The sequence below is a fragment of the Tachypleus tridentatus genome, chromosome 10 (genome assembly GCF_004210375.1).
Source record: "Tachypleus tridentatus isolate NWPU-2018 chromosome 10, ASM421037v1, whole genome shotgun sequence".
Classification (NCBI taxonomy): Eukaryota; Metazoa; Arthropoda; class Merostomata; order Xiphosura; family Limulidae; genus Tachypleus; species Tachypleus tridentatus.
In genome coordinates, this window is record NC_134834.1 from 161394569 (window position 1) to 161418585 (window position 24017).

At 31.0% G+C, this 24017-nt stretch overlaps 1 protein-coding gene across 1 annotated transcript; it reads left to right on the forward strand.

The window, feature by feature from the left end:
- The first annotated feature begins 9101 nt into the window (after window positions 1-9101).
- Window positions 9102-24003, forward strand: LOC143228254 (serine/threonine-protein kinase Pak-like). The gene is made up of 8 exons (XM_076459543.1): window positions 9102-9468; window positions 10950-11083; window positions 16557-16743; window positions 17667-17759; window positions 18660-18759; window positions 20166-20359; window positions 21267-21405; window positions 23679-24003. The coding sequence occupies exons 1-7, from the start codon at window positions 9241-9243 to the stop codon at window positions 21351-21353; spliced, it is 1023 nt and encodes a 340-aa protein (XP_076315658.1). The 5' UTR covers window positions 9102-9240; the 3' UTR covers window positions 21354-21405; window positions 23679-24003.
- The last annotated feature ends 14 nt before the right edge of the window (window positions 24004-24017 follow it).

The following is a 24017-nucleotide window of genomic DNA, read 5'->3' on the forward strand; positions in this document are numbered from 1 at the left end:
GTAACTGGAATGAAGAATCCTACACTCTGGATGAAAAGTAACTGGAATGAAGAATCCTACACTCTGAGTGAATAGTTACTGATAGGAAGAGTTCTACATTTTGAGTGAAAAGTAACTGAAATTAAAAGTTCTACACTTTAAATGTAGTATCTAGAAAGTTTATTTGTTTGTTTTTTTAATTTTGCACAAACTACTCGAGTGCTATCTGTACTAGCCGTCCATAATTTAGTAGTGTCAGACTATAGGGAAGCCAGCTAGTCATCACTACCCACCGCCAACTCTTGGTCTACACTTTTACCAACGAATAATGGGATTGGTCATCACATTATAACGCTCCCACGGCTGAAAGGGCGAGCATGGTTGCCGCGACGGGGATGCGAACCCGCGACCCTCAGATTACGAGTCGCACGCCTTAACACACTTGGCCATGCCGTGCCTGGTAACTGGAGAAAAGAGTCGCACGCTATGAATGATAAGTGACTGGAAGGAGAGTTTTACACCCTAAGTAACAAGTAACTTGAGGAAAATGCCCTACACTTTTCGTCAGAATTAACAAGAAATAAGAGTCCTACACTCTGGATGAAAACTTACTGGAAGGAAGAGCCCTACACTCTCGATGAAAAGTAATTGGAAGGAAAAGCACTACACTCTGGATGAAAAGTAACTGGAACGAAGAGCCCTATACTCTGAGTAAAGAGTAACTGGAAGAAAGAGAAACTACACTCTGGATGAAAAGTAATGGAAAGGAAAAGCCTTCACTCTGAGTAAAGAATGAAGGGAAGAAAGAGAAACTACACTCTGAATGAAAAGTAATTGGAAGGAAGAGCCCTACACTTTGAGCGAGAAGTAACTAAAAGAAAGAGACCAACATTTTACATGAAATCTTATTGAAAGGAACAGCTCTACACTATGGATGAGAAGTAACGGGAAGGAAGAGCGCTACACTTTGGATGAAAAGTAATTGGATGAAAGAGCCATACACTCTTGATGAAAAGTAATTGAAGTGAAGAATCCTACACGCTGGATAAAAAGTAATTGTAAGAAAGAGCCCTACACTCTGAATGAAAACTAACTGGAAGGAACAGCCCTTTATTCTGGGTGAGAAGTAACTGGAAGGAAGAGCTTTACACTCTGTATGAAAAGTAATTGGAAGGAAGAGTCCTACACTATGGATAGCTCTTGTGTAGCTTTGCACACAATTCAAAACAAACCAAACCATAACCTACTACCATTCCTTACTGCAGTTCTTTGGAATGGCAGTGGAGGTATGCTCTTAAATTTCATCCATGTTTTGCTGTTTTGGTTTCTATTTATATACAGGTTATGTAGTATTCATCTGTGAAAAGAAATAATTCTCAGTGAACCAGGACTAGTACCGATATCTGACATTACTGAATTATCATATTCAAGTGCTATTTTCATCTGTATTGAAATAGTGATCATTACTAGTGCTTGTATGATCGTGGTAATAATGTTTAAATAATAACGGAGCGTGTAACTCATCTGAATCTATTTTCAAGGATATTTATTTAGTTTTTCACTTTTTAAAATCAGTTTTTCTTGCTTTCTCTATGATTAAATTATATTAGAGCACAGTTTCACGAGGCCTACTCTTTTTAAAATAGGTTTGAATTTATAATTACATGTTAAAAAACTTTAGGTGGTGATTTATAAATGTTCTTGTATTGATGATAAAGTGAAAATGTACATTTTAACAGTAATATTTTAAAATACTGTGGTCAACTGCTCCATTAAACACATTTTTGCTTTTCCTGTTTTCTGAAATTACCTATTTGTCCATGAAAGTTTCTATTTTTTTTAAAAAAATGTATTGTACAGAACACAGATATTGTGAAGTTTTGTGTTTGAAAAAAGTAATTCAAGTTTTCATAATTAACATAATCATGAATTGTGTGTGACACACACACACAAACAACTTTCTTTTCTTTTAACTTATTAAATGTAAGAAAAAACAATACTCTTCTTTCAAAATAGTAGTAATATTTATGAGGAGAATATCTGTATAATGTGTTTAGATACTGGTAAAAATATTTAATTTTTATTGGACAAAAATGCCTACTGAAATAAGTAATAAAACAAAAGGTATATCATAAAACAAACTCATTTGAAATATGAAAGGCATTAAATAGGAATGTTTGATTATTGGTCAAACAAAAAATAAATTTAATAACTATATCTTCATAAAAATAATAAAACAGCTAAGTTTATAAAACAGTAAGTATATAATATGATTATAAAAGATAATTTTCTAAATAATTTCATAAACTTCTATTTTATTTTTATTTGTTGATATTATACAGTTAACTTATTAATTTATAAGAAGGTATGTTTGTTTGTTTGTATTCTTGATTGATTCATCACTTGTAACATTACAAAAACTCTCCTGATCTACTTGTGATTGTGGATATTATAAATACTACCATATCCATATAGTCCTTTATAACTCACATGTGATTCCATTATTTCACAAACATTCTATGTATCTTAGTTCCTTCATCTTTACATCACTAAGTTTTTTGTTTTTTGAATTTTTATTCTTATTTATTTTTGTTTGTTAGTATTAATTATTAAATCTTTATGAACATATTTCCAGTAGGTTTTATTATCTTACTTTATGTAATGTTCTTAAACTAAGGTCATATCTTTAACTGCTTCAAATAAGCAGCATCATTTGATTTTAAAAAGGTGGGTATAACAAGTTTGTGCCTTGGGTTTTCCATTTTTTAATACAACTTGATAGCTAAGATGTTATAATTAACACTTCATGAGACATCACAAGAGTGATAAAATTCAGAAAACTGTGTGTTAGTTCACTGTGTTGAAGACTTGGTAGGTTTGTGTTTTTACTTCTCTTGCTTTTAAAGTTTGTTTTTTTTTTCATTTATTTCTAAACCATTTTCTAAATGAGAAGATATTCCTTAAAACTGTCTAGAGATCTTTATGTTATCTAAAGAATGGAATTTATCTAAAATTCAGAAGTAAGGAAACATGTATTCCCTGAAGTAACTACCAAACAGTACAATAAACATTTTTACTTTTGTTAAAAGTTATCAATGCAAAGATTTATTTAGATCTGGGGAGAAGATAAAGTTGATTAACTTAACAACTACAGGTTGTTGTTGTTGGTGTGGTATTGATTGATGTTACAGGCTGATTCATAAGGAAACATTCCAAACTCAGATACTTGTCCAACATAAACAGTTAACATGTAAACAAGGTGACTGAGCAGGTTCTTTACATTGTTAGCTGGAGAACAGTACAGTTTCAAAAAAACAGATTTGTTATCATAATCTAATGTAAAACATGTGTTTTGATAATCACATACTAAACAGAAGCATGCTTTTCGTTTCACCAATTTCACTCTGTGGTTTCCACTTAAAAGGTTCCATTGTATTTACAGTTTTACATATTAGAAAATGAAACCAACAAACACTTTGTGATTAATGAGGGCTAACAGATGCATTAGTTGTAGTTACTAAAGTGTTAACTTCAACTTAATAAAAGCTATCAACACTGATAGCATTAGACAGGCGTGGTATTTTTTTTTATTTTAAAAAGAGTTATAGGTAGAAATGTCATCTCCTGTTATATTCTCAACTATATATAAGTTGTGTTTGTGATGATGTTGTGTAAAATGTGGACACAGAAATCTTTTGTTGTTGTTTTCCACACACTAAACGATTCTTATGTCCAAAATAAACATAAGCAGGATATTAGTCTTTCTCAAATTTTCTGACAGACACATACATAAGACATAAACATCCAAACCTCTGATAAAAGTAATAAAGTAACTCATGTTTAGCATACTTAAAACTCACTTGATGAACTGTACATTAAATGTCTAAACCAGTAGTATTACCTAACTGGCATCAAGCATTTCATATTATTCAATTCACGAGCTGTTACCCTCCACAGATACATTCAAAACCTACTACAAACAGACAGAAAAATTTACAATATCTCAGTGTAAAATGTTGGTTAAAGCAAAGTATCTGATATCTTGCTCAGTAAATCATGTAAACATGAGAGTGACATTGATATAAATTTTTCAAATTAAATAACTGAAAACAACAATAACTAATGATAGAAATTCTAGTATACTGCAACAAGTACAGATGTAACTAAAACCCACATTATCAATTATAGCCCTAGAGGGACAATAATTCATCAAAACAATTTCTGATATAGAATTCATGAAAACTAAACAGATGAAACAAAATATATGTAATATGTTTGTGATGAATGAAATGTATGTATATAAAATAACAGAACAATGTGATGGTTCAATAATAAATTAAACTTGGTGTTAAATTATTTTAATTTTTTTATTTTCTTGTAATGTTTCTATCAAATGTTTCTTTTCAAGCCTGAAACAAGCTTGTTGGTTAATGACAGGACTTTCTGAATGGAAAACAACAAATGAGAAAATAACGTTTTATGAGATAAAGACATGAGTATTAATAATATATATGTAAAAACGACTCGTTTGGGTTGAGAAAATTTTTTAGGTAGAGGAGGGAACAATGTTTCGACCTTCTTCAGTCATCGTCACGTCCATTGAGTATTAATAATGATGATATAACAAAGACAAAGAAAGTAGAGACAAAGTGTTCAATAAAGCTAAAGAAGTAAAATTATGATTGCAAAAAATATGTAAAAACACAATTAATGTGAAGAATTTGAAAAATTATAATTACAAGAAATATGTAAAAACACAATTAATGTGAAGAATTTGAAAAATTATAATTACAAGAAATATGTAAAAACACAATTAATGTGAAGAATTTGAAAAATTATGATTACAAGAAATATGTAAAAACACAGTTAATATGAAGAATTTGAAAAATTATGATTACAAGAAATATATAAAACACAGTTAATATGAAGAATTTGAAAAATTATGATTACAAGAAATATATAAAACACAGTTAATATGAAGAATTTGAAAAAATTATGATTACAAGAAATACATAAAAACACAGTTAATGAAGAATTTGAAAAAATTATGATTACAAGAAATATATAAAAACACAGTTAATATAAAGAATTTGAAAAAAATTAAAATAAATAATTTTGACAATTTTTATAAACATTCAAAGGAATAAAGAAAACAAAGTGAAACAAAAACATATGTTTTTTTTTATTTATAAAGGCTGAAGTATTTGTTAACACTAAAATGGCTTGTACAATCTTATTTAAAATATTATTTTTGATTTTGATTCTTTGGTGATTGATGTGTAATGTTATACAGAAATTGTCTTTAAATTCTCAACTGAAATTGCTCTATAAATCTCTCTTCTGTATTCAGTGAGCATGTGACTGGTTTTCCCTGTGTAAATTTGGTTCTGCTTTTCACAGATATACAATAAATTAAAATATGTACAATGAAACAGGTAATAACAATAAATTGACTTACGGCCAGGTGTTCTATGATCTGTGTACATACAAATTTGAGCATCAGATGATGGTTGTGTGTTTTCAATTTGACTCATTCTGTTTTTCAAGATAGTGTGTCATTTATATATAAATATATAAAAAAGGTTTATTTTGAAACATAATTGCAATTACTGTCCTTTCTATAATGTAAATGTTGTCAAGTAATATACAAGTGATTGGTATGTTTAATGGGTGATATGCAATGTAAGGTGAATGTGTTTATAGTGAACATCAGTAAAAGTGTGTTAGTTTAAGTAAGGTTTGAAATATCATTGGAATATGTAAATTCCATGTCTTAATAATCACATCTGGTTAAATAAACAACATTAGTAAGGTAGCCATATTTTATACAAAAGGAGCTTCTCAACAGATTTCAATTACAGTTATTAATTTCTTTCTTTACACAAATGGACAAGAAGATACTAATTCCAAACAACTGACTTATCTTAAGAAGTACCATCCAAACTTTCACCTCAGGGTTTAAGGACAGTCTCAAACAATGTTTTATACCTTGAAACTATTTTTATACGTAATTTGATTTGATATTAACGAAGTTAATTGTGAATGTGAGTGAAAGCTACAACAGAAGTATAAGATCTTGTCAGATCTGAAAACAATTAAAACTTAATTAGGAACAATCCACAATGGTGGATGATAAAATCATTTTAAGAGTTAAGAATAAGTTAAATGATGTTTCATTAGCTTGATTTTTAAAAAATTATATTTCAGACATAATTAATAAAGAAACTACTTGAAAAATAAATAAATAAATTTAAACACTTTTGTCAGGGTGTATTTTAGAAAATTAACAACTGTCCATGGCAAAATGAAAAATGCATAACCATATTTTATATGCTTATCCATTAAATTGTTTATTTCAACTGATACATAAAGTTAACTCAGTTTTAAGCATTAGTTTGACTGGTTTTATCAGCCACTGTGTTTAGAAAAAAATTATTAAGAATCTCAATCTTCTATAATAGTTTTCTTTATGTTTGAAGTTGTAGAGCAAAAAACAGATGAAAATCCCTCTTATCTATGCAGATTTGGGGGTTGCAAAACATATTCCAAGTTGAAACAGCAGACAATTAAGACACCTTATAAGCAACAATCATTAGACTAAACCAACAAACCAATGATAAGGTAATCTATATTCAGCTTCTGAATGTTATCCTGAGAATTTTGGCATTTATTTCTGGACAACCTAATACCTTAAATTGGGTGCTACTGACTTTTACTCAGTCATCAACATATTTTTAACATTTAATGTTATTCACGTGTTTTATGTTGGATCATGTTTCCAACTCTCATCTTCTAACAAGACAAACTATTTTGATGATTAGGTTGAACCCTGTTTAAATTGAATTTCATCTAACCAATGTATCTTGAGTTGATCATCTATAGTACTCTATATAATAATTTTGTTAGTTAAGTGTGAAATGTAATAAATGACTGAGACTAGGTTGCTGGAAATGTTGATTTAATTTTTGGAACATTTTCTTCAGAAATTATGTTCTGTAGGATATATATTTTTATTTTACACACACAAAATCATCATTATTTGTTTACACATTAATCCAAGTTTTATTTTGTAAAAAATAAAGAGTTAATTACAAATGCAGATACTATTTTCTTTGTCAAAAATTAGAGTGATTTCTTTTTTGGAGAGTTAATGAAAGTCATGTTGCATGTTGCTAACCTATAAGTATCAGCCATACATTGACAAATATTATAATGGGAAACACCGTGGTCTGTAAGTCCACTTCTCTTAGGCTTAATATGAATTAGGCCTCTGTAAGTTTATATACGCTTATATTCGATAAAGAAATAAGTTGACACCTGTGAACATTTTTACTTTACTTTAGTTATTGTTAAATTTTACTGACTTAATGGTAGCAACAAATAAACATATACTGTTACTCTACAACCTAATGTTACATCTTTCATAAACTTTTATATTGCCGTTTGAACTTTTTAAGTGTATTTACTTCGGTGTATACGCATGCGCATTTTGATAATAGCGTGGAGATACATTTTCAGAAAAAAACAACTCATTATCACTGTAACAGAAACAAACACTTAAATACCAGATACTGACGCTTTAGTCTAAAGAAAAATATCATGTTGCATTTCATTTCGCTAATAAATTAGTTTTTATTAAAATTGCCTCCATTTTTTGTTTATTTAATTTCTCTTTCACCCCTCCTCCTACGGCTCAGCCATAAACCTGGGAACTTAAGGCTGACAACTGGTACTTAACTTTGTTCAAATCTATTTTAGAAGAGGGAAAAAATAACGCGATTTACGAGGCTACATACTCAACTAGGGTTGGTTTGCTTTGAACCTGTGACCAACAGATTACGAGTCGAGTGCCTCAACTATTCGGCCATCGTTGCTCGCTCAGCTAGGAATCCTAGAAAACAAAAACTAACATTAACAATGCGGCTGTCAGTGCAAGATATTTTATATCTCGTGATGACGAGAAACATTTTTGAAGTAAAATCGTATTCTCAAGACTAGTACTACGAGTATTAGAACAATACAATGTACAGAACAATGTTTGGACCTTCTTAGGTCATCTTGAGGTCGAAACGTTATTGTCTTATTTCAAAATTCTAGCTTGTTTTGAATTTCGCGTAAGAGCTGAAAGAGTAACTTTGTTTGGTGCCACCCGGATTCGGACCCGTGACCCTCAGATTAGGAGTCTAACGCCTTAACACGCTTGGTGATGCCGGGCCCTTCTAATACTTCACTAGTTAGTATTATAGCTACAAAGAACAACAATGAAACACAAATAATATTTTATACATTTTTAGATGCGCGTCGTGGCAGACTCGAGAAACATAACATTACAAACAGTTTATTAATTTAACGAATGTTTTAATATTAAACAGTTATGTATATTTTCCCCGTAGAAGCCACAAAAGCGAAACATTAGTTTAAATAAGAAGATATTCTTTTATATTTTTCTGGAATGTAAAGGTCGTTTTATCTTAACCTTTATAAAAACTTTAAAACAAAAAAGCACAACAATTATATGTTTCCTCGTAACAACAATTATCTACCTGATATTGACACGTCATGTTGCTAAGAGCAAAACCTTAGAAACCAGTTCTACAGAGGAGTATAAAAGATATTACAAGATAAGTTCTAGAGAAAATGGATTTCCTTTCTTTTCGCATTAGTCGTGCAATTTTAATTTACTATCAGTCAATGGAAACATCACTGCCACTATCAAAGTTATATCTTCTTTTTGTTTATGGTATTTTAGTGGTGTTGGCTTTAATTTATTTAAAGCTTAGTAGATCAATCTACATAATATATTTGCCAAAGACTACTAAGTTCATGATATTTTTCCTGTGCGCTATAATTTCGCTAATTGTGGGCACACTTGTTTTTGAAATCGTGTTCCTCACATATATACAAAAAATAACGCACGAAGAAAATAACCATGGCTGGAAATTAAAAAGCTATCTCATCTCAATTATGAACAAAAAATACCCTGATTTTGGGTAAGTCATGAGACTTGACGATATTGGTTTTTAACTTTTATAAATAGCTTGATTATGTCATGTCAGAAGTATTTCACTGTGAAAGATATATGGAATTGATTGTACTGAGGTCGTCATTGATTAGCTGTATCTTTAAACATGTTATGCAATCAATAATTAACAAAACATCTTTTGTGTTTTTACAAATTACTGTATATTTACATCCATGCAATTGTAGTTGCTGGTCCTAGAGATTTCTTCAATCACGTGTATCTATACTATCCGTAGGTATATGAGACTAATGGCTTATTCTCCATGTTACAAAAACCACAGACCTGATTATTTAACACATTTAAATCTGCTTTCTGTTGTCAGTTATCCTGATTATAAAAGATGTCACAAGGGGTGCTCAGTGGAAGGTTCGTATTTACATAACCTGAGGAACCTCATAATCTACTATGCCGGACTTATAGTATTCGTAAGTCTTGGGTTATGTCTGCTACTCCTTCAGGTGTTAAAGGTGAGATTTTAGCTCAAATCTTGTAACTATTATATTTACTGAAAATCTCTCAGCCAATTATACAATACTGTAAAAATCTTCATTAGAACAACATTGAATGATTATCTGTTTAAATACTTATTGATGATTGGACACTAACTAAATGTTAGAATTATGTTTCACCAACAGCGGGGCTCGGCACGACCAGGTGGGTTAAGCCGTTCGATTCGTAATCTGAGGGTCGCGGGTTCGAATCGCAGTCGCGCCAGATATGCTCGCCCTTACAGCCGTATGAGCGTTATAAATGTGACGGTCAATCCCACTGTTCGTTGGTAAAAGAGTAGCCCAAGAGTAGGCGGTGGGTAGTGATAACTAGATGCCTTCCCTCTTGTCTTACACTGCTAAATTAGAAACAGCAAGCGCAGATAGCCCTCGAGTAGCTTTGAGCGAAATTAAAAAAAAACAAAAACAAGCACCAAAATCAGAAAACAAACAAGAGGTGTTGTTTGTATTTAAAATACCAGAGGTTGATTCTTTGTTTAAATAACATTTATGGTGTAATTTAGAATATTCTATATAGCATTCGTGAGATTACAATCAGTCTGGCCGGGCATGGGTAGGTGGATAAGGCACTCGACTTATAATCTGAAGGTCGCGGGTTTGAATACTCGTCGCATCAAACATGCTTGTGAGGGCGTTATAATGTATCTGTCAATTCGACAGTTCGCTGGTAAAAGAGTAGCCAAAGAGTTTGCGGTGGGTAGTAATGACTAGATACCTTCCCTCTTGTCTTACACTGCTAATTTAGAGACAGCTAGCGCAGATAGCCCTCGAGTAGCTTTACGCGAAATTCAAAACAAACAATATAATTAATATTTGCTGATAAACGTATATTTGTGTGGTAAATTGTTGTTTTATAATACTTTATATAATTCAATATATGTAGTGCGTATTGTTATAGACATTTTTTTACTAATAATAAACTTTATAATTGGAAATTTGTGTGTCTTTAAGTACAAAACTATACAAAGGACTATCTGTGCTCAGCCCACAACGAGTATCGAAACTTAATTTTTAGCGGCATAATCCCGCCGCTTTGCTAACGGGAGCCTACAAATTTCTTATTTGTCTTCAATAGTCACACAACGTTTCGCTTTACAGCTTCGTCAGGAGTGTTCCAGTCAAACACTAACCGTAATTGCCAGTACAAAGCTTCCTAGTGTTTAATTAATATATTTCAAACTGTAGTGTTCATTGTTACTTTTGAGTTATTTTACTGATATTTTCCCACGGCAGTCTTGGTTTTAGTGTTGTTGTTGTTTTTTATTTACAGTCTTAGGATTATATAATTCAAAAGCTTCTCTTTGATTATTTCACTGGTGTAAGAACATTGGGTTCACAGTTGCTCTGTGAATACATCATTGGCTTTGAATTATTACTTCATTGTTACAAAATTAATAACTACGTGTCTTTAACAGTATACACAATTTATTAAAAAATAGGAACTGAAAAACTGCTCACTTGTTGGGCTGGACGGAAAACTGACAGACAAAGAAATCATGATAAAGTTAAGCAGTATTGTTTCTCAGGGAAATCCCAATATGAAATATAGAAAAATATCAGAAATCGGCCATGGGTAAGTCTCATTGTAATAAGTATCTCAGCAGATTTTTATTGTATTTAAATTTATGATAAATTGAGTGTGCTAAGTGTTCTTATTAGAACTTGAGTCTTTGGATTGAGGTTCTGTATATGAGTTTTTTAGTCCGAAGTAAAATCGCTTGTGATTTTGCGAAAGGATTAAGAAGAAATAAATGTAACAGATAAAAAGATAGCACTAATTAATTATAAGTTATTGTTTAACTTTAGCTGTATCTCTTAATCAGCTTGTTTTTTCTAAGACCATATGTTGATTTTTTAAAAAAAAAACTGCTGGTTTACCTTGATTTGTTTTAAAAGCTTTTCAACTGAGTGAATGTATGACATTAAACTGATCATTTTGTAAATTTTACGTCACAAATTCTTTATGTTCCAAATACTATTAAATAGCAGGCGTCATGATCGAAACTAAATATTAAGACAAGGGTTAATTACATGTCATATAGTGACCACTGAAATAAAATGTTTTTATACTTTCATCGTAATACTTTGCACTTTCACAGTAATTCACTTTTTCCTTGTGTAGAAGAAAAAATTACTAGCGTTGTAAACATGTTAACAGGCATCAATTATCAATTTATTTATTTTATTAGTATTATGATTTTTAGTTATTAAAATTACAAATGCATAGATATTTTATTAGTTTCAATGACTTCTTCCGATATAGTGCATTACCTTCAGTTACATAAATGGCTATTCGTCTTCAGTTCTGCCCACTATAAGCAGAAATGTTTTTTACGCATGTCATATGCCTCCTGCCGCTTCTTTCATATAAATTACCCTGGGAAAACCCTCCACTAATAAAAACGCCGCATGTGCTTGTTAAGCATATAACTCTCTTTATTCAGTTTTATCAGACTATCATTTCTTTTGTGGCAGGGTTCGTATTTAGAAGTTTAAAATTGTTCTTCCTAATTATAAGTTGAATAGTTGTACTTCCAAATCGTTTATATTATACAGCTTACGTCTTTATCTTTAATATACTATCCAATCATAATTGTTATTATTTTTTCTTTCTCACACGTTTATATTCATCTATCAAAGAATTTGTTCGATCTGTTATTTACCATTAATTTTAAAATTAATGTTGCCACTTTGTGTGTCACACCACCAACAGTCACTTTTCCATTGGCGGCAGGTGAGAGTGACCTGCCATTGGATTTATACGTGGATGTTGTCCGAGGTACTGGTTGTTACATGGATTAACTACCTTCTATTGAACTTGAATCACTTCCTCAAGAACATGCCAAATATATCCAGTCTGAAAAATATCGCACCCAGGTTTTGCTACTTCTTCCTATGTCCCTGTCAGTGGAACCAGCTAGGCCTCGTATGGTCTTTTTGTACATGATTCTATGGCTTGTGTTGTTTCATCCCTCTCTCCAATTTTCTATGATCTCTGTCCTCCTGTTTTACATGGTATTTCTTCTTGTCCTTATTTAGTCTTCCTACTTTCCTCTGATATTAGAGTTTTTGCGTGATATTTTGCTTTCCAATTGGTTGAGGGTGCCAACATGTCTCACTTGACATAGTCTGTCATCAGTTTGCTTTGGGATACCATCAAACTAGTTATCCTCGACATTTGAGGAATATTATGCCAATATGGTGGCAATACGTGATTTTCTGCTGCGTTTAAAAACATGTCCAATTTCAAACCTTTGTCTACCCTTTTTGTCTGCCATCTATCGTGTTCTCCAGGCTATGCATTGATGGTTGAGTTTATTGACGGACAGCCTCTCCCTTATTATTTTCACAATGACTATTAGTCATCCTTTTATCTTGCCTTGCACACGTCGTTCCTTTGTTATTGATATCTCCTGGGTCTCGATGTGGCCTTGTTCCAGGTTTGTCTGTCAACACTTATTTCAGAGAATTACACATTGCGCCCTTTCTTTATTGGTATGTATAAACCATGTTACTGATACTTTGCAATCTCGTATGGAATCCTTTACTATTTCTTTCTTGATAGATTGTTTGTTGCAGTGTAAACCACGACAAACCCCTATTGCTGTTCTAGTCCTTACCTGTTCCTTCTTTTAGGGGTTCTGTATCTCGTTATTTTCCTAGACCTAGAAAATCAGCGTGTTTATCAGGCTCTATCAGATGGGCTTTTACTTCAGGATTCTGTTACCAATTAACAGCAGTCAAATGTGGTTCAAGCTTTTCTGTCATAATAGGCCATCAAACGTGTGACTAATGTTTCTTTCAGTTTGTATTGCAGGTTTTTTATATTCCCTTCTCTCAAAAAATGTAAATTGGCAACAAGTCATAAAATTATCCTACTTCAAAAGTTCAAAATATTTCTCAATCTCCTTTGTCTTACTATGGACTTTTTCTTCGCCCCCAGGTGAGTTTTCTTGCCGATTATGGATGACCAAGTTGGATGTTACGAACGTTAATTCACATATCCAAATAGTTATGATCATATCTTTCGTGTGTCCAACAATGGGTGAGTTAACAGTTATGCACACCTACCTTTGGGCAGGTTTTGGCCACAGATGTTTTTGTTGCATAGTTTGAGTTTTTCTTGTCATCTCTATGATCTATGGATGCATTTTCATGCCAACACCCAAGATGTCCATATCACTGTGTGCTATGTTCTGAGTATTTCAATCTTGTTGCATTTCATCTTTCTTGTTTACACAAAATTTATCGAATAAAGTGGTTTGTTGAGCCTCTTTTTTTCTGGTGGCTTTGACTTCAGTGGGACACTCCTAACATTGATGTCTTTTCCACATCACACAACCACAAATTACTTCTGCTTTGTTCTGTGATCCTTGGTAACTCTTTAGTCAGGATTGGACAAACAAATGATTGTATGTTCATTGGTGCTTCATCCTGCTCTTCCTGTGTTCTGTCGTCGTGTTTGGTTCCTTTTCTGATTCTTAGTGAGCAAATCAGGCTTGTCCTGATAAGTAGTTTCATTTCTGTTATGTTCCATTTGTCCTTTATCCATGAAAGTTTATCAACATAAATGAAATGTTTTTGGCTATTGGTCTCTGGGCCAGAGGTTTTCAGCTAATTGTCCAACTGTTCCTCATATTGCTGTGTTTCTTACTTAGTTTTTCATCAGAGATCTTCAATTTCTAGTTTTCAGGAGGCTTTGTCCCACATCTTTCATTTTCCCCAATATCATAGAGTGTTTGTCTCCCTTATAACCTTCATATTGATAAATTTCTTCCAGATTCGTCTTCCTCTTATGTGGGCTGCTTTTCTGGACTGTGGTGTTAATATGGTCCTCCATTGCCTCCATTCAACTCGCATTCCACCTGTTCCTTGTATTACCTTTCCCATGAGAGTTAGTTCCTTCTCCTCTTATCTTATGGATGTTGGTGGTTTGATTTATTTACCAGTGATGTTTCATGTACTCTTTATCATCCCACACATCATCTCCTTTATCCGAAACACTCTCTTCTTCCCCAAACCTCAGTGGCAAGAGAGTATAACTTCTACTTTTAACCCATTTGCCTTCTTTCCATTTCTCGCCTTTATCCCATGTCTGTTCTGATAATACTCTTATTTACTGTATGTGATTTTCAATGTAATATTGTCCATATGGCTTCCAAATGTGTTGTTCGTTTTCGCCCCTTTATCACTCGGGAACTATCCTCTGCTCGTGATATTTCTCCTTCCACCCTCACAAACTGGGTTTTGGCTTTTCATTTTTGTTTAGGATGTAATCTCATTAAACTTGACACCTTATCTTCTCTCTGACATCACATCTTTATCATTCACTGGAAGAATGTCTTTAACTGGCCATTGGGGCTACTCCTAATACATTCATATTTCACTATTTTCATAGTATCACCATTTATTCTTGTTTGGGTTATCCTTTTCCACATATATCCACACTTCAAATTTCTGTGTGATGTTTTCAGGGGTCTTATTTCCCATTTTATTGCAATTACCCATTGTTTGGATCGCACTTTGTGTCAAATTGTGTCTGACCATGTATACTTTAACTTTCAGAACTTGCGCTTGTTAAACGTCTTGACTTGTGTGGCTACGCATTGAATACTGTATTGAAGGGGTATTTAACAAGATCATTTGAAGGTTTTCCTGAAGTTAGAATTTCTTTATAAATACGCTCGTACTGGACTATACCACTTATGGACTACATGGGTAAAGAAGAAAGAGATATCTACCCATTCTTGCTATCCTTTGTATTAAATAAATCGGTTTGTTCTGTTTTTAAAATAGGGTTTTGTGGTCACCCATTGCACTGTTTCAGGTGTTTTCGTGTCTCCAGACTCCCTATGAGGTTTAATACTCTTTCTATCTTAGTGGAGTCTGTGGACCGTTAATACTCTCCAGTTCTATATTGCTTGTGTAAGTACTGTAAGGGCAACATCCTTAACGATATAATAAAATCCATTCAGTGTAGAGTGGGGTTGTCGTGTTGTGCTGGTGTAGACGACATGAAATCCTCCATATTAAATCATACAAAAACAAGAGTAAGACGTCAAATTGTGGTTCATTCCTTGAATTGGGATCCCTCATAATACCCACACGTAGATAGATATCTGTTGCCAGTGATCGGATTTTGGATTAAAGTGGAACCAATGAACATAAATCCTGACACACTTATTACAAATGTCTGTCTGAAAAGGTTCGCATAATATTGTACTTGAGAGACATATATAGAGGGCAGCACTGAATGAAAATAGTTGTTTGTGTATCTATCGTAATTACATTTTCAGTACAGAAGAGTATAACTTTCATAACATTATTACAGAATGTGGGACACAGAAGGAAAATGTATATGCTGGTTAACCAATCTATAGAATAATATTCCTGATTTGCGGAAAATATGATTTAAATTATAAAATATAGAAACGTTCAATATTAAGACATCTTACCCTTTTCTGGTCTGTCAAGTTAACAAAAAACGTAGAGTAACAAGTGGTCAGTCTGATTCTCGTGACACAAATGCAACTGTTTCATTTCACATCAACAAAAGTTTGTATTCAAAAATAACTATTTTAGTTGCAGCAAAAATAGTTTCACACTTCAGAAAGTGTTGAAAAATTGAAACTAAATAATTGTACATTATCATTTAAAGAGGAAGTTAGACAAATTATTAAAAACAAAATAACAGTATAGAACGACATTATTGCTATGACAATGTTTAAAGTGCACATGATCACATACAAGGTTTAATTATCCAAATAATCTGTAGTGCAATTAATATTGTTATGCATTAAATCATTTATTTTTTTATCAGTATATTAGAATCACGTTCATATAATAGCAAACATTAAATTGTCGATAATTTTGTAATTACAGTAAGATAAACTAAGCATACAGTTTTTAACCGTATAGAAATATAAGATTAGAAACATCTGACAATCTATTATTATTTTAAAAGGTAAACTAATTTTATTAGTAGCATGGTGTAATATGTTCATGTACTAGCACATTACTAATGAAATTTTGTTCTACCGTTTCAGTGCTTCAGGAACTATTTATACAGCCATTGATAAAGTGACTGGTTTGAATGTTGCTGTTAAACAGATAAATTTAAACCAACAAGTGAAAAAAGAACTTCTAATCAGAGAATTATCAGTACTTCAAGAAACGAAACATCCTAATATAGTGAAGTACTTTGATAGTTATCTTGTTGGTGATGAGCTCTGGGTAAGTGTTGTTAGTGTTACATATTAGTTCTCTTTTATTTTTAATATTACCTCTTGTAGAGAGTAGGTTAAGGTTCTGTCTTTATTTAGTTAAATGAGTTTATTTCAAGCAATTCTTCATATTTAAGAAAATTTTTTACATATTACTCTTCTAGGTGTGAATTTTTTTCAAAATTCTGGTTATAAATAATACTTGAAAGATCTCTTGTAAGAGACTGTAGATTGGAGCCATATTTGTTTGAGACACAATAATTTTTAACTGATTCCATATATATGATTTTGAAATAACTTATACTTCCTTACAGTGTTCCTAGTAGTATACTATCTCTCATCAACACAATATATATCGGTAGCACTCTGTAATTTATTACGTTGATTTATCCATTTTCTATGTATGTTTGGTTCACATAGTTTATATGTGGTTGTAGAAATTATTGTATTAAATGTAGCATTATTTGCAAAACTGTAAACTTTGTGTGAAATACAATAAATATTAACTTTGAAGTTTCTTACATCAAATACAATCTGAATTGTTTTGTTTATAAATGTTGGATATAAGATAACATCATTAGTAACTAATATATAAAACATTGTACATTTAAAAAAATATAAAAAATCTTTTGTGGTAAAATATAAAAATTAGAAATAGATAAAACTAAGAAAGATGTTGAAAAGTGGTCTCTCTTCATTAACACTCTTGAAATTGAATTTGTAATTTTTTTCTATGAACCACACGTCTTTCTAGATAATAAAAATCTAAATATTAAAGAATGGTTAATAACTGTTGTTACTTTAGTTCTACCTCATGAATAATTGTTTAAAAACTTTTCTATTTTTATTTGATATATGATTACTGTCTCATTATTATGTATAATTTTAGTAAATACTAAAATGTATGTGTAATATTAAATTTTCTTTGTTTAGGTAACAATGGAATATATGGAAGGTGGCTGTTTGACTGACATTGTCAACAAAACTTCTCTCTGTGAAAATGAAATATCAGTGGTTTGTAAAGAAGTATGTTATATTGATTATTTGTATTTAGTATAGGTTTCATTATAGCAGAGATAAGATGATTGTAATTTATGTTTTCAATAATTATTGTAGTTCCTTGTCAAAATATAGGATACTTACTTCCATAAACATTCATTTCCTGAGAAAGGACAATGACTATTATGTCTTGTTGCTTAGCAAGAAACATATATAGGCTATACCTTTATGTTAAAATAGATTCAAAACACTCACAATAACATAGACATGTAGCAGCGGTGGACTTGGCCCTGTTTAGGGGCCGTGCTGTTTCATTACTGGTTAGGACCTATACCATCCCACCAGCACAGAGTTATATATGACCTTTGCACTTTATTTGAGGAGGCCAAAGTACAATGGCACATTGGCTAGTCTGCCTCTGTCACAATATAATATATCAACCTAATAATCTGAACATAGTTGAGTACTTTCATTTATACAAAAACATATATAGGATAAACAATGTGTCTTGATAATAATGCTTTACAACCACTCATTTTACGTCATGTTGCTTAGTAACAAAAGTATAGTGTAATACTGTTGTTAGTCCATGTACTGAAAGTATAAATGAAATATATAAAACACCTTAATTCAAAATGAATTAGGTTTAAAGTTACCAAAATTGTTGGTCTCAACCTGTAAATCCCACACTTTACTCTTGACAGCAGATAATAAAACAAGTAATAAATTAACCTAATAACATGATCAGAGCCAGGTACTTCTGGTAGTTATTAATATAAACAAACTTTAATATTTTTTTTTGTTGTACTTCATGTTTGTATTCTTGTATCCAAATATCATTAGATATAAAGTATTGAATACAACAAACACACAAAACTCATACTAATATATCTTAATATATTTAAAATATTTTCATATTTCATTTAGGTTCTCAAAGGAATAGAGTTTCTGCATACCAATAATGTAATTCACAGAGACATTAAAAGTAGTAACATATTACTTGGAAAGGACTACAGTATAAAACTAGGTCAGTTTTTAGACATATAATGACTTTGTGAACATGTTCTAAGTACTTTAGCTTGTTTCTAACACTTTTTATCATAGATTACTTGACCTTCTGACAACACATTATTTTCATTAAAACAAGAGTTTGAGTTACTATTTGCCAGTTGGAAACTAATATTAATCTGATAGTTTATTTTTCAAAAAGCAGTCTTATGTAAAGACCTAATTATAAATTATATATATTAATGGAAAGTAACATTTGTCTCAAAGTACAATAAGCCAGTAATATACAAATAGCAAACAAAAAATAAAACATTTTTTTTTAAAACCTGTCTGTCTGAAATTTAATATTTAAAGTTTTCATTATTATAAAACAAATCAACTACAGATGTGTTTTTTACTTTTCTATATTTATCTTAATTTGTCTGTTGTGATTGAAAAATTACAGGTATGTAAGAAAACCATTTTGTTTTATCTTTTATACATCTGTAATTTTGAACCACAATAGACAAGTTAAGAGGAATATGAAAAATGAAATACATCCACAGTTAACTTGTTTTATAATAACTTTAACTTGTACAATATTTCAGTATTTACACCACTCATATTGAAATATTTAATGTTTTATACCACATGTATAAATAGTGTTTCATAGAAACTTTTGTGTCTCACCATCTAACCAAACTGATGAGTTCTAACATTGAATGAAAATCTTGTTTGGCTCTGATTTGTAGGATACAAAAGATAGATTTGAAATACTGTTTCTCACACATCTTTGATTCTAAGTCACAATGGAGAAACTAAGAACAATGTAAAACAACACCAACACTTGTTTTTATAACCAGTTTTAAGCCAGTTGGTTTTAAATATTTTGTTAATTTTCCATGGTTAACTCATGATTTTTGTTATTTAATTATATTTTAAATTTTTTAAAACTAGTAATTTCTAAAATAAATATTTTATTACAAACTATTTGTTCTGGAACTAAGCAGATTTGTATGTTGACAAGTTTTATTTGTATATTTGAATGTTTAAATATTTCTATTTTACAATCAATATTATCAATAGGACCAGAATAAATTGAAATTATAGTTAACCAATTGAATATTTTTTTAATTAATTTATCTGAAACAAATGGCAAAATTTTATTTTGTTATAAGTCTAAACAAAAATAATGAGAAGTTAATGTTGTCATGTGCCCTCATAAAAAATGATATATTATACCTGGCTTGATAAGGTTAACTTGTTTTAGAAATCTTGAACTTTTCTCAGCTCAGTTCAGCCTGATGAGCTGACAACAAAACTGTAACAATTATTAATACACCTTAAGTTTATTTTGTAAGGCTGATTAGAAGCTCTGTAAAACTTATTTCTGTTGTCATTTGTTCTCACATGAAAACTTTATTTTTGGTTTTCTCCATCACACAGCTGATTTTGGATTATGTGCCAAAATATCCCCTAAACAAAAACGAACGTCAGTGGTTGGCACTCGTCAATGGATGGCTCCAGAAATAATAATAGGGAAAATGTATGGACCGGAGGTTGACATTTGGTCACTGGGCATTACAGTCATTGAAATGATTGATGGTCAACCTCCTTATTATGATGAAAATTCTGACATGGTAAGTGTTGGTAACCAGTGCTTACAGCCAAGGAGTAAGAGTAGATTGAATTTCAATTTTCTCCTAATATGGATGTCTCCTATTTTTCTTCTTTTTTACATTGTTTATGTTTTAGAAGTTATAAAAGAACTGAATTTAGATGGAAAATTAAAGACTTTGGTATAATGACAATATTAAAGTTTGTTTCAGTAAATTTAAGAGTCTTTCAATGAATGAAATTATAGTCTTTCATGAACATTTTCAAGGTCTTAATGACTTGGGTGGATTAATGGTTTGCTTTTGTTCAACATAAATGTTTCTCTAATAATGTTAATCACAAAAATTACCATTGTTTCACAATACCCACATTCTTAAAAGCTACACTTTTGTAGTATAAAACACAACTGTATGTTTTGTACAGTGTCTTTCACCAACTACAGGGAATAGATGTAATAAGGACAAAAAGATGGCTTTGCACATTATTCATACATATAGATGTATTGAATATAATGAATATAACAACCATGAACATTTGACAAGATTGTTTACAGTAACAAACATGTAATTATTGAATGTACATATTATTGTTTTGTAACTTGTTAACTTTTAGTGTTTTTGGCCATAGTATCACTATCATCTTCTGAAGCCACTATAATAAAACAGTAACAGTTTAGGTAATTCACCCATGGTGATGTACTTTGGGAGCTATTTAGATATTATTAGGGAGGAATTATCCAAAAAAGTTGTACATGGTGATGTCATGGTTGTCAAGTAATGAGGATTCTGTAAGAGTCCATGAAGCAGATAGTATTTTTGTGTTTTATAAGTAAGGTATATTATATCTCTATAATACTAGTGTAACTAACAGTATTGGCTGTAATTTTTCATTATGTATACTTATATATTTTTATAATCAATTACTTTTCAGATATATAACTTAATACTAACAAATGGGAAGCCAGAAATTGAAAATAAACATAACCTATCCCCCCGTGTTTCAAGATTTTTTGAATAAATGTTTAGAAGTGGATGTAACTAAAAGATACACTGCCTCTGAACTCTTAAAGGTATGGTATAAATTACTCATAGTTTCATATTTGTTTGTTTTGTAATCTCCATAATTCCACACAATATCAAGTTTTACTGCTGTTAAACTAATCAACTTTAAGGTGAATATTTTTACTTTGTAAAACTTATATTTAAATCCATCCATTCACCTTCACTTTAGTTAATCTCTAACTGGTAAAAGTGGTTGTACTTCATAGCAATGTTCCTGTGGTATAATTTCTAAGATTATAAAACTCAAAATGTTGTTGGATCTTACATTCAGATACTTTGAATTTTAATGCGTTTATTATTCATTAAAAAACACACCTGATTTTTACAATATTTTGTATGGTTTATCTAAAAGCTAGTTCTCTATTTATATTTAATGACAACAAATTGTGACATTGTTTGTATTTACCCTTGTCCTTATTCATATATAAGGATAGTGTACATTGTAAATTAGTTATAGAAAACAACTGTTCCATTCTATAAGAATATTAATAATCATTATATTATATATTTAATAAAGTACAATTTGTTTTCCCCGAGTAAGAGTTACTTGTCTGTTTGTTGTATTTCCACAAATTGTTTGCATTAGCCATTATAACAGTGTGTAGTTTCATAATCTCAAATATCTAATAATTATAAAATAAGTATATTGTGAGGGATTTCAGGTCTACTGTATCAAAAACCATTTGTCAGTTAGTGGTGCTAGGAATGAAATGTACCATGTAACTCTTGAGGAGGAAGTTATTCTAGAAGTTTACTAATTAGTTCATCATGTTATATGATGAAGTCTTCCAAGTTCAGAAAAAGAAAGAAATGACATACCTGCAGTGTCATGCATTGACAAAAGTCTAATAAGAGTCATGCCAGAAGGTTATGTAAATCTTGATAAAGAAAAACCATACAAATCTATGCAAATTACAGTATGATAAATATACAACATCATACCATGGTTTTGAATATTTTCTTAGATGTTTGAGAAAAATAAACAAATCTACAAACAAAAACATGTACGTTATAAAGGTAGATTATATCATTACTAGTGTTGTTAACTTTTAATTGAAAACAAATATTTTGAACCTGGTGATGAAAGTTTAATTTTTCTCATAATTAATGGAGAAATACATTTCATTAATGGTTTGAGAAACAATTACATGCATCTTCTAATTTTCGTTTTTATCGTTCATGTGATTTTGATACCTGCTGTGGGTTCTTCAATTTTTATTATATAGTTTTTTATATTACAAAAAGCTGGTAATTCTTGAAGTTATAGACAGACTCATGTAGGACTGGTCATGAGTAATGAGTTTTCTGTTTTTATCTTTTTGTAATTTTCAGTTTCTTATGCTTTTATGGTAAAGTATATATAACATTTTTATCAGTACAAATTGTAAACTTCAAGATATCTTCTTACAGAGGATTGTTAAATGTCAATTGTTATATATTCTTCAACAAGAGTATAATTTACAGAACACTTGATTTGACCTTGTTTTTATAAAACCATATTGTTAGAGGGTTGTAGTTTAATACGTGGAATTACTTAATCTTCAGTTGTCAGCATGTCTTTGGAATGCCATACTCTTTAAAAATATTAAATTTTTTGCTTTAATAACTGCAGACAGTCTTTTAGGTATTGTTACAAGATATTTAATCAAAGTATCCAATAGGATTGTGTTCCATGTGGCTTTCATACACTGCCATAAAGTTTCTTTGGAAGTAACTTTTGATTTGTAAAGTTTTTAATATGTCATATCCCAGATCTGTTCAGTTAGGTTGAGACAGGGGCTCTGTGTGGGTAACTGTGTTATTTGAATGACTCTAGCAGCTTGTTTCTTAACTAAGTAATTTCTGTATGGGTTGGATGAGGTTTTGAGGTTATTATCTTCTTGGTACTAGAATCAGTTACCAATAATATGTAAACCACTGGATGCTCTATGATGGATCAATACTTGAGCTGGTCTATTGTTCAGTGTATTTTGAAATGTCTCCTGTTATCTCATCATAAACGCCCCCCCCCCCATACTATCACACTGTCTCTCTCATGCTTCATAGTAGGTGCTGCATGGTGAGATAAGTATCTTTCACCTTTCTTCTACCTGACATACAACACACATTTTGAATGAAATATTTCAAACTTGAACTCATAAAATGGAAAGAATGACAGAGTATTCCCTTGTCCTAACATTTGTACACAGTACTGTTTACAGAGACTAATTTAACATAATGTGTATGATGTAGAATAATTACTTTTATTAAACTGATGTTTTTTATTATTTTTTTCACACAGCATCCTTTCATTGAACTGGCAGATGGGTGTAATCTTTATGATCTTTTAGAATGTCAACCAGAGATGCAGTAAAATGTTATTAATACAGTAAAAATGAAATATCCCCAAATATGTTGAAATGTGTTACATGAAGTTGTTTATGACAGCCAGGATCGCTCTAGAACCAGAAAATTAACAGATTGTGTTTGTCAGTTTTCCCCAAGAGTAATAATGTATTGGGTATTCAATAAACTCACAAAAGGAAATAAACATTTAATGTTTTGTTAAAATGTTATATCAGTAACAAGGTGAAACTGCTTTAATAAATATTTTCTGTTTTTCTGAAGATTTGTGACATCT

Coding starts and splice junctions, on each gene's coding strand:
- LOC143228254 (XM_076459543.1), top strand. CDS start 9,241: ATGAGACTAATGGCTTATTCTCCATGTTACAAAAACCACAGACCTGAT. Junction 16,744..17,666: donor TTGTTGGTGATGAGCTCTGG/GTAAGTGTTGTT, acceptor TTCTTTGTTTAG/GTAACAATGGAATATATGGA. Junction 20,360..21,266: donor ATGATGAAAATTCTGACATG/GTAAGTGTTGGT, acceptor ATTACTTTTCAG/ATATATAACTTAATACTAAC.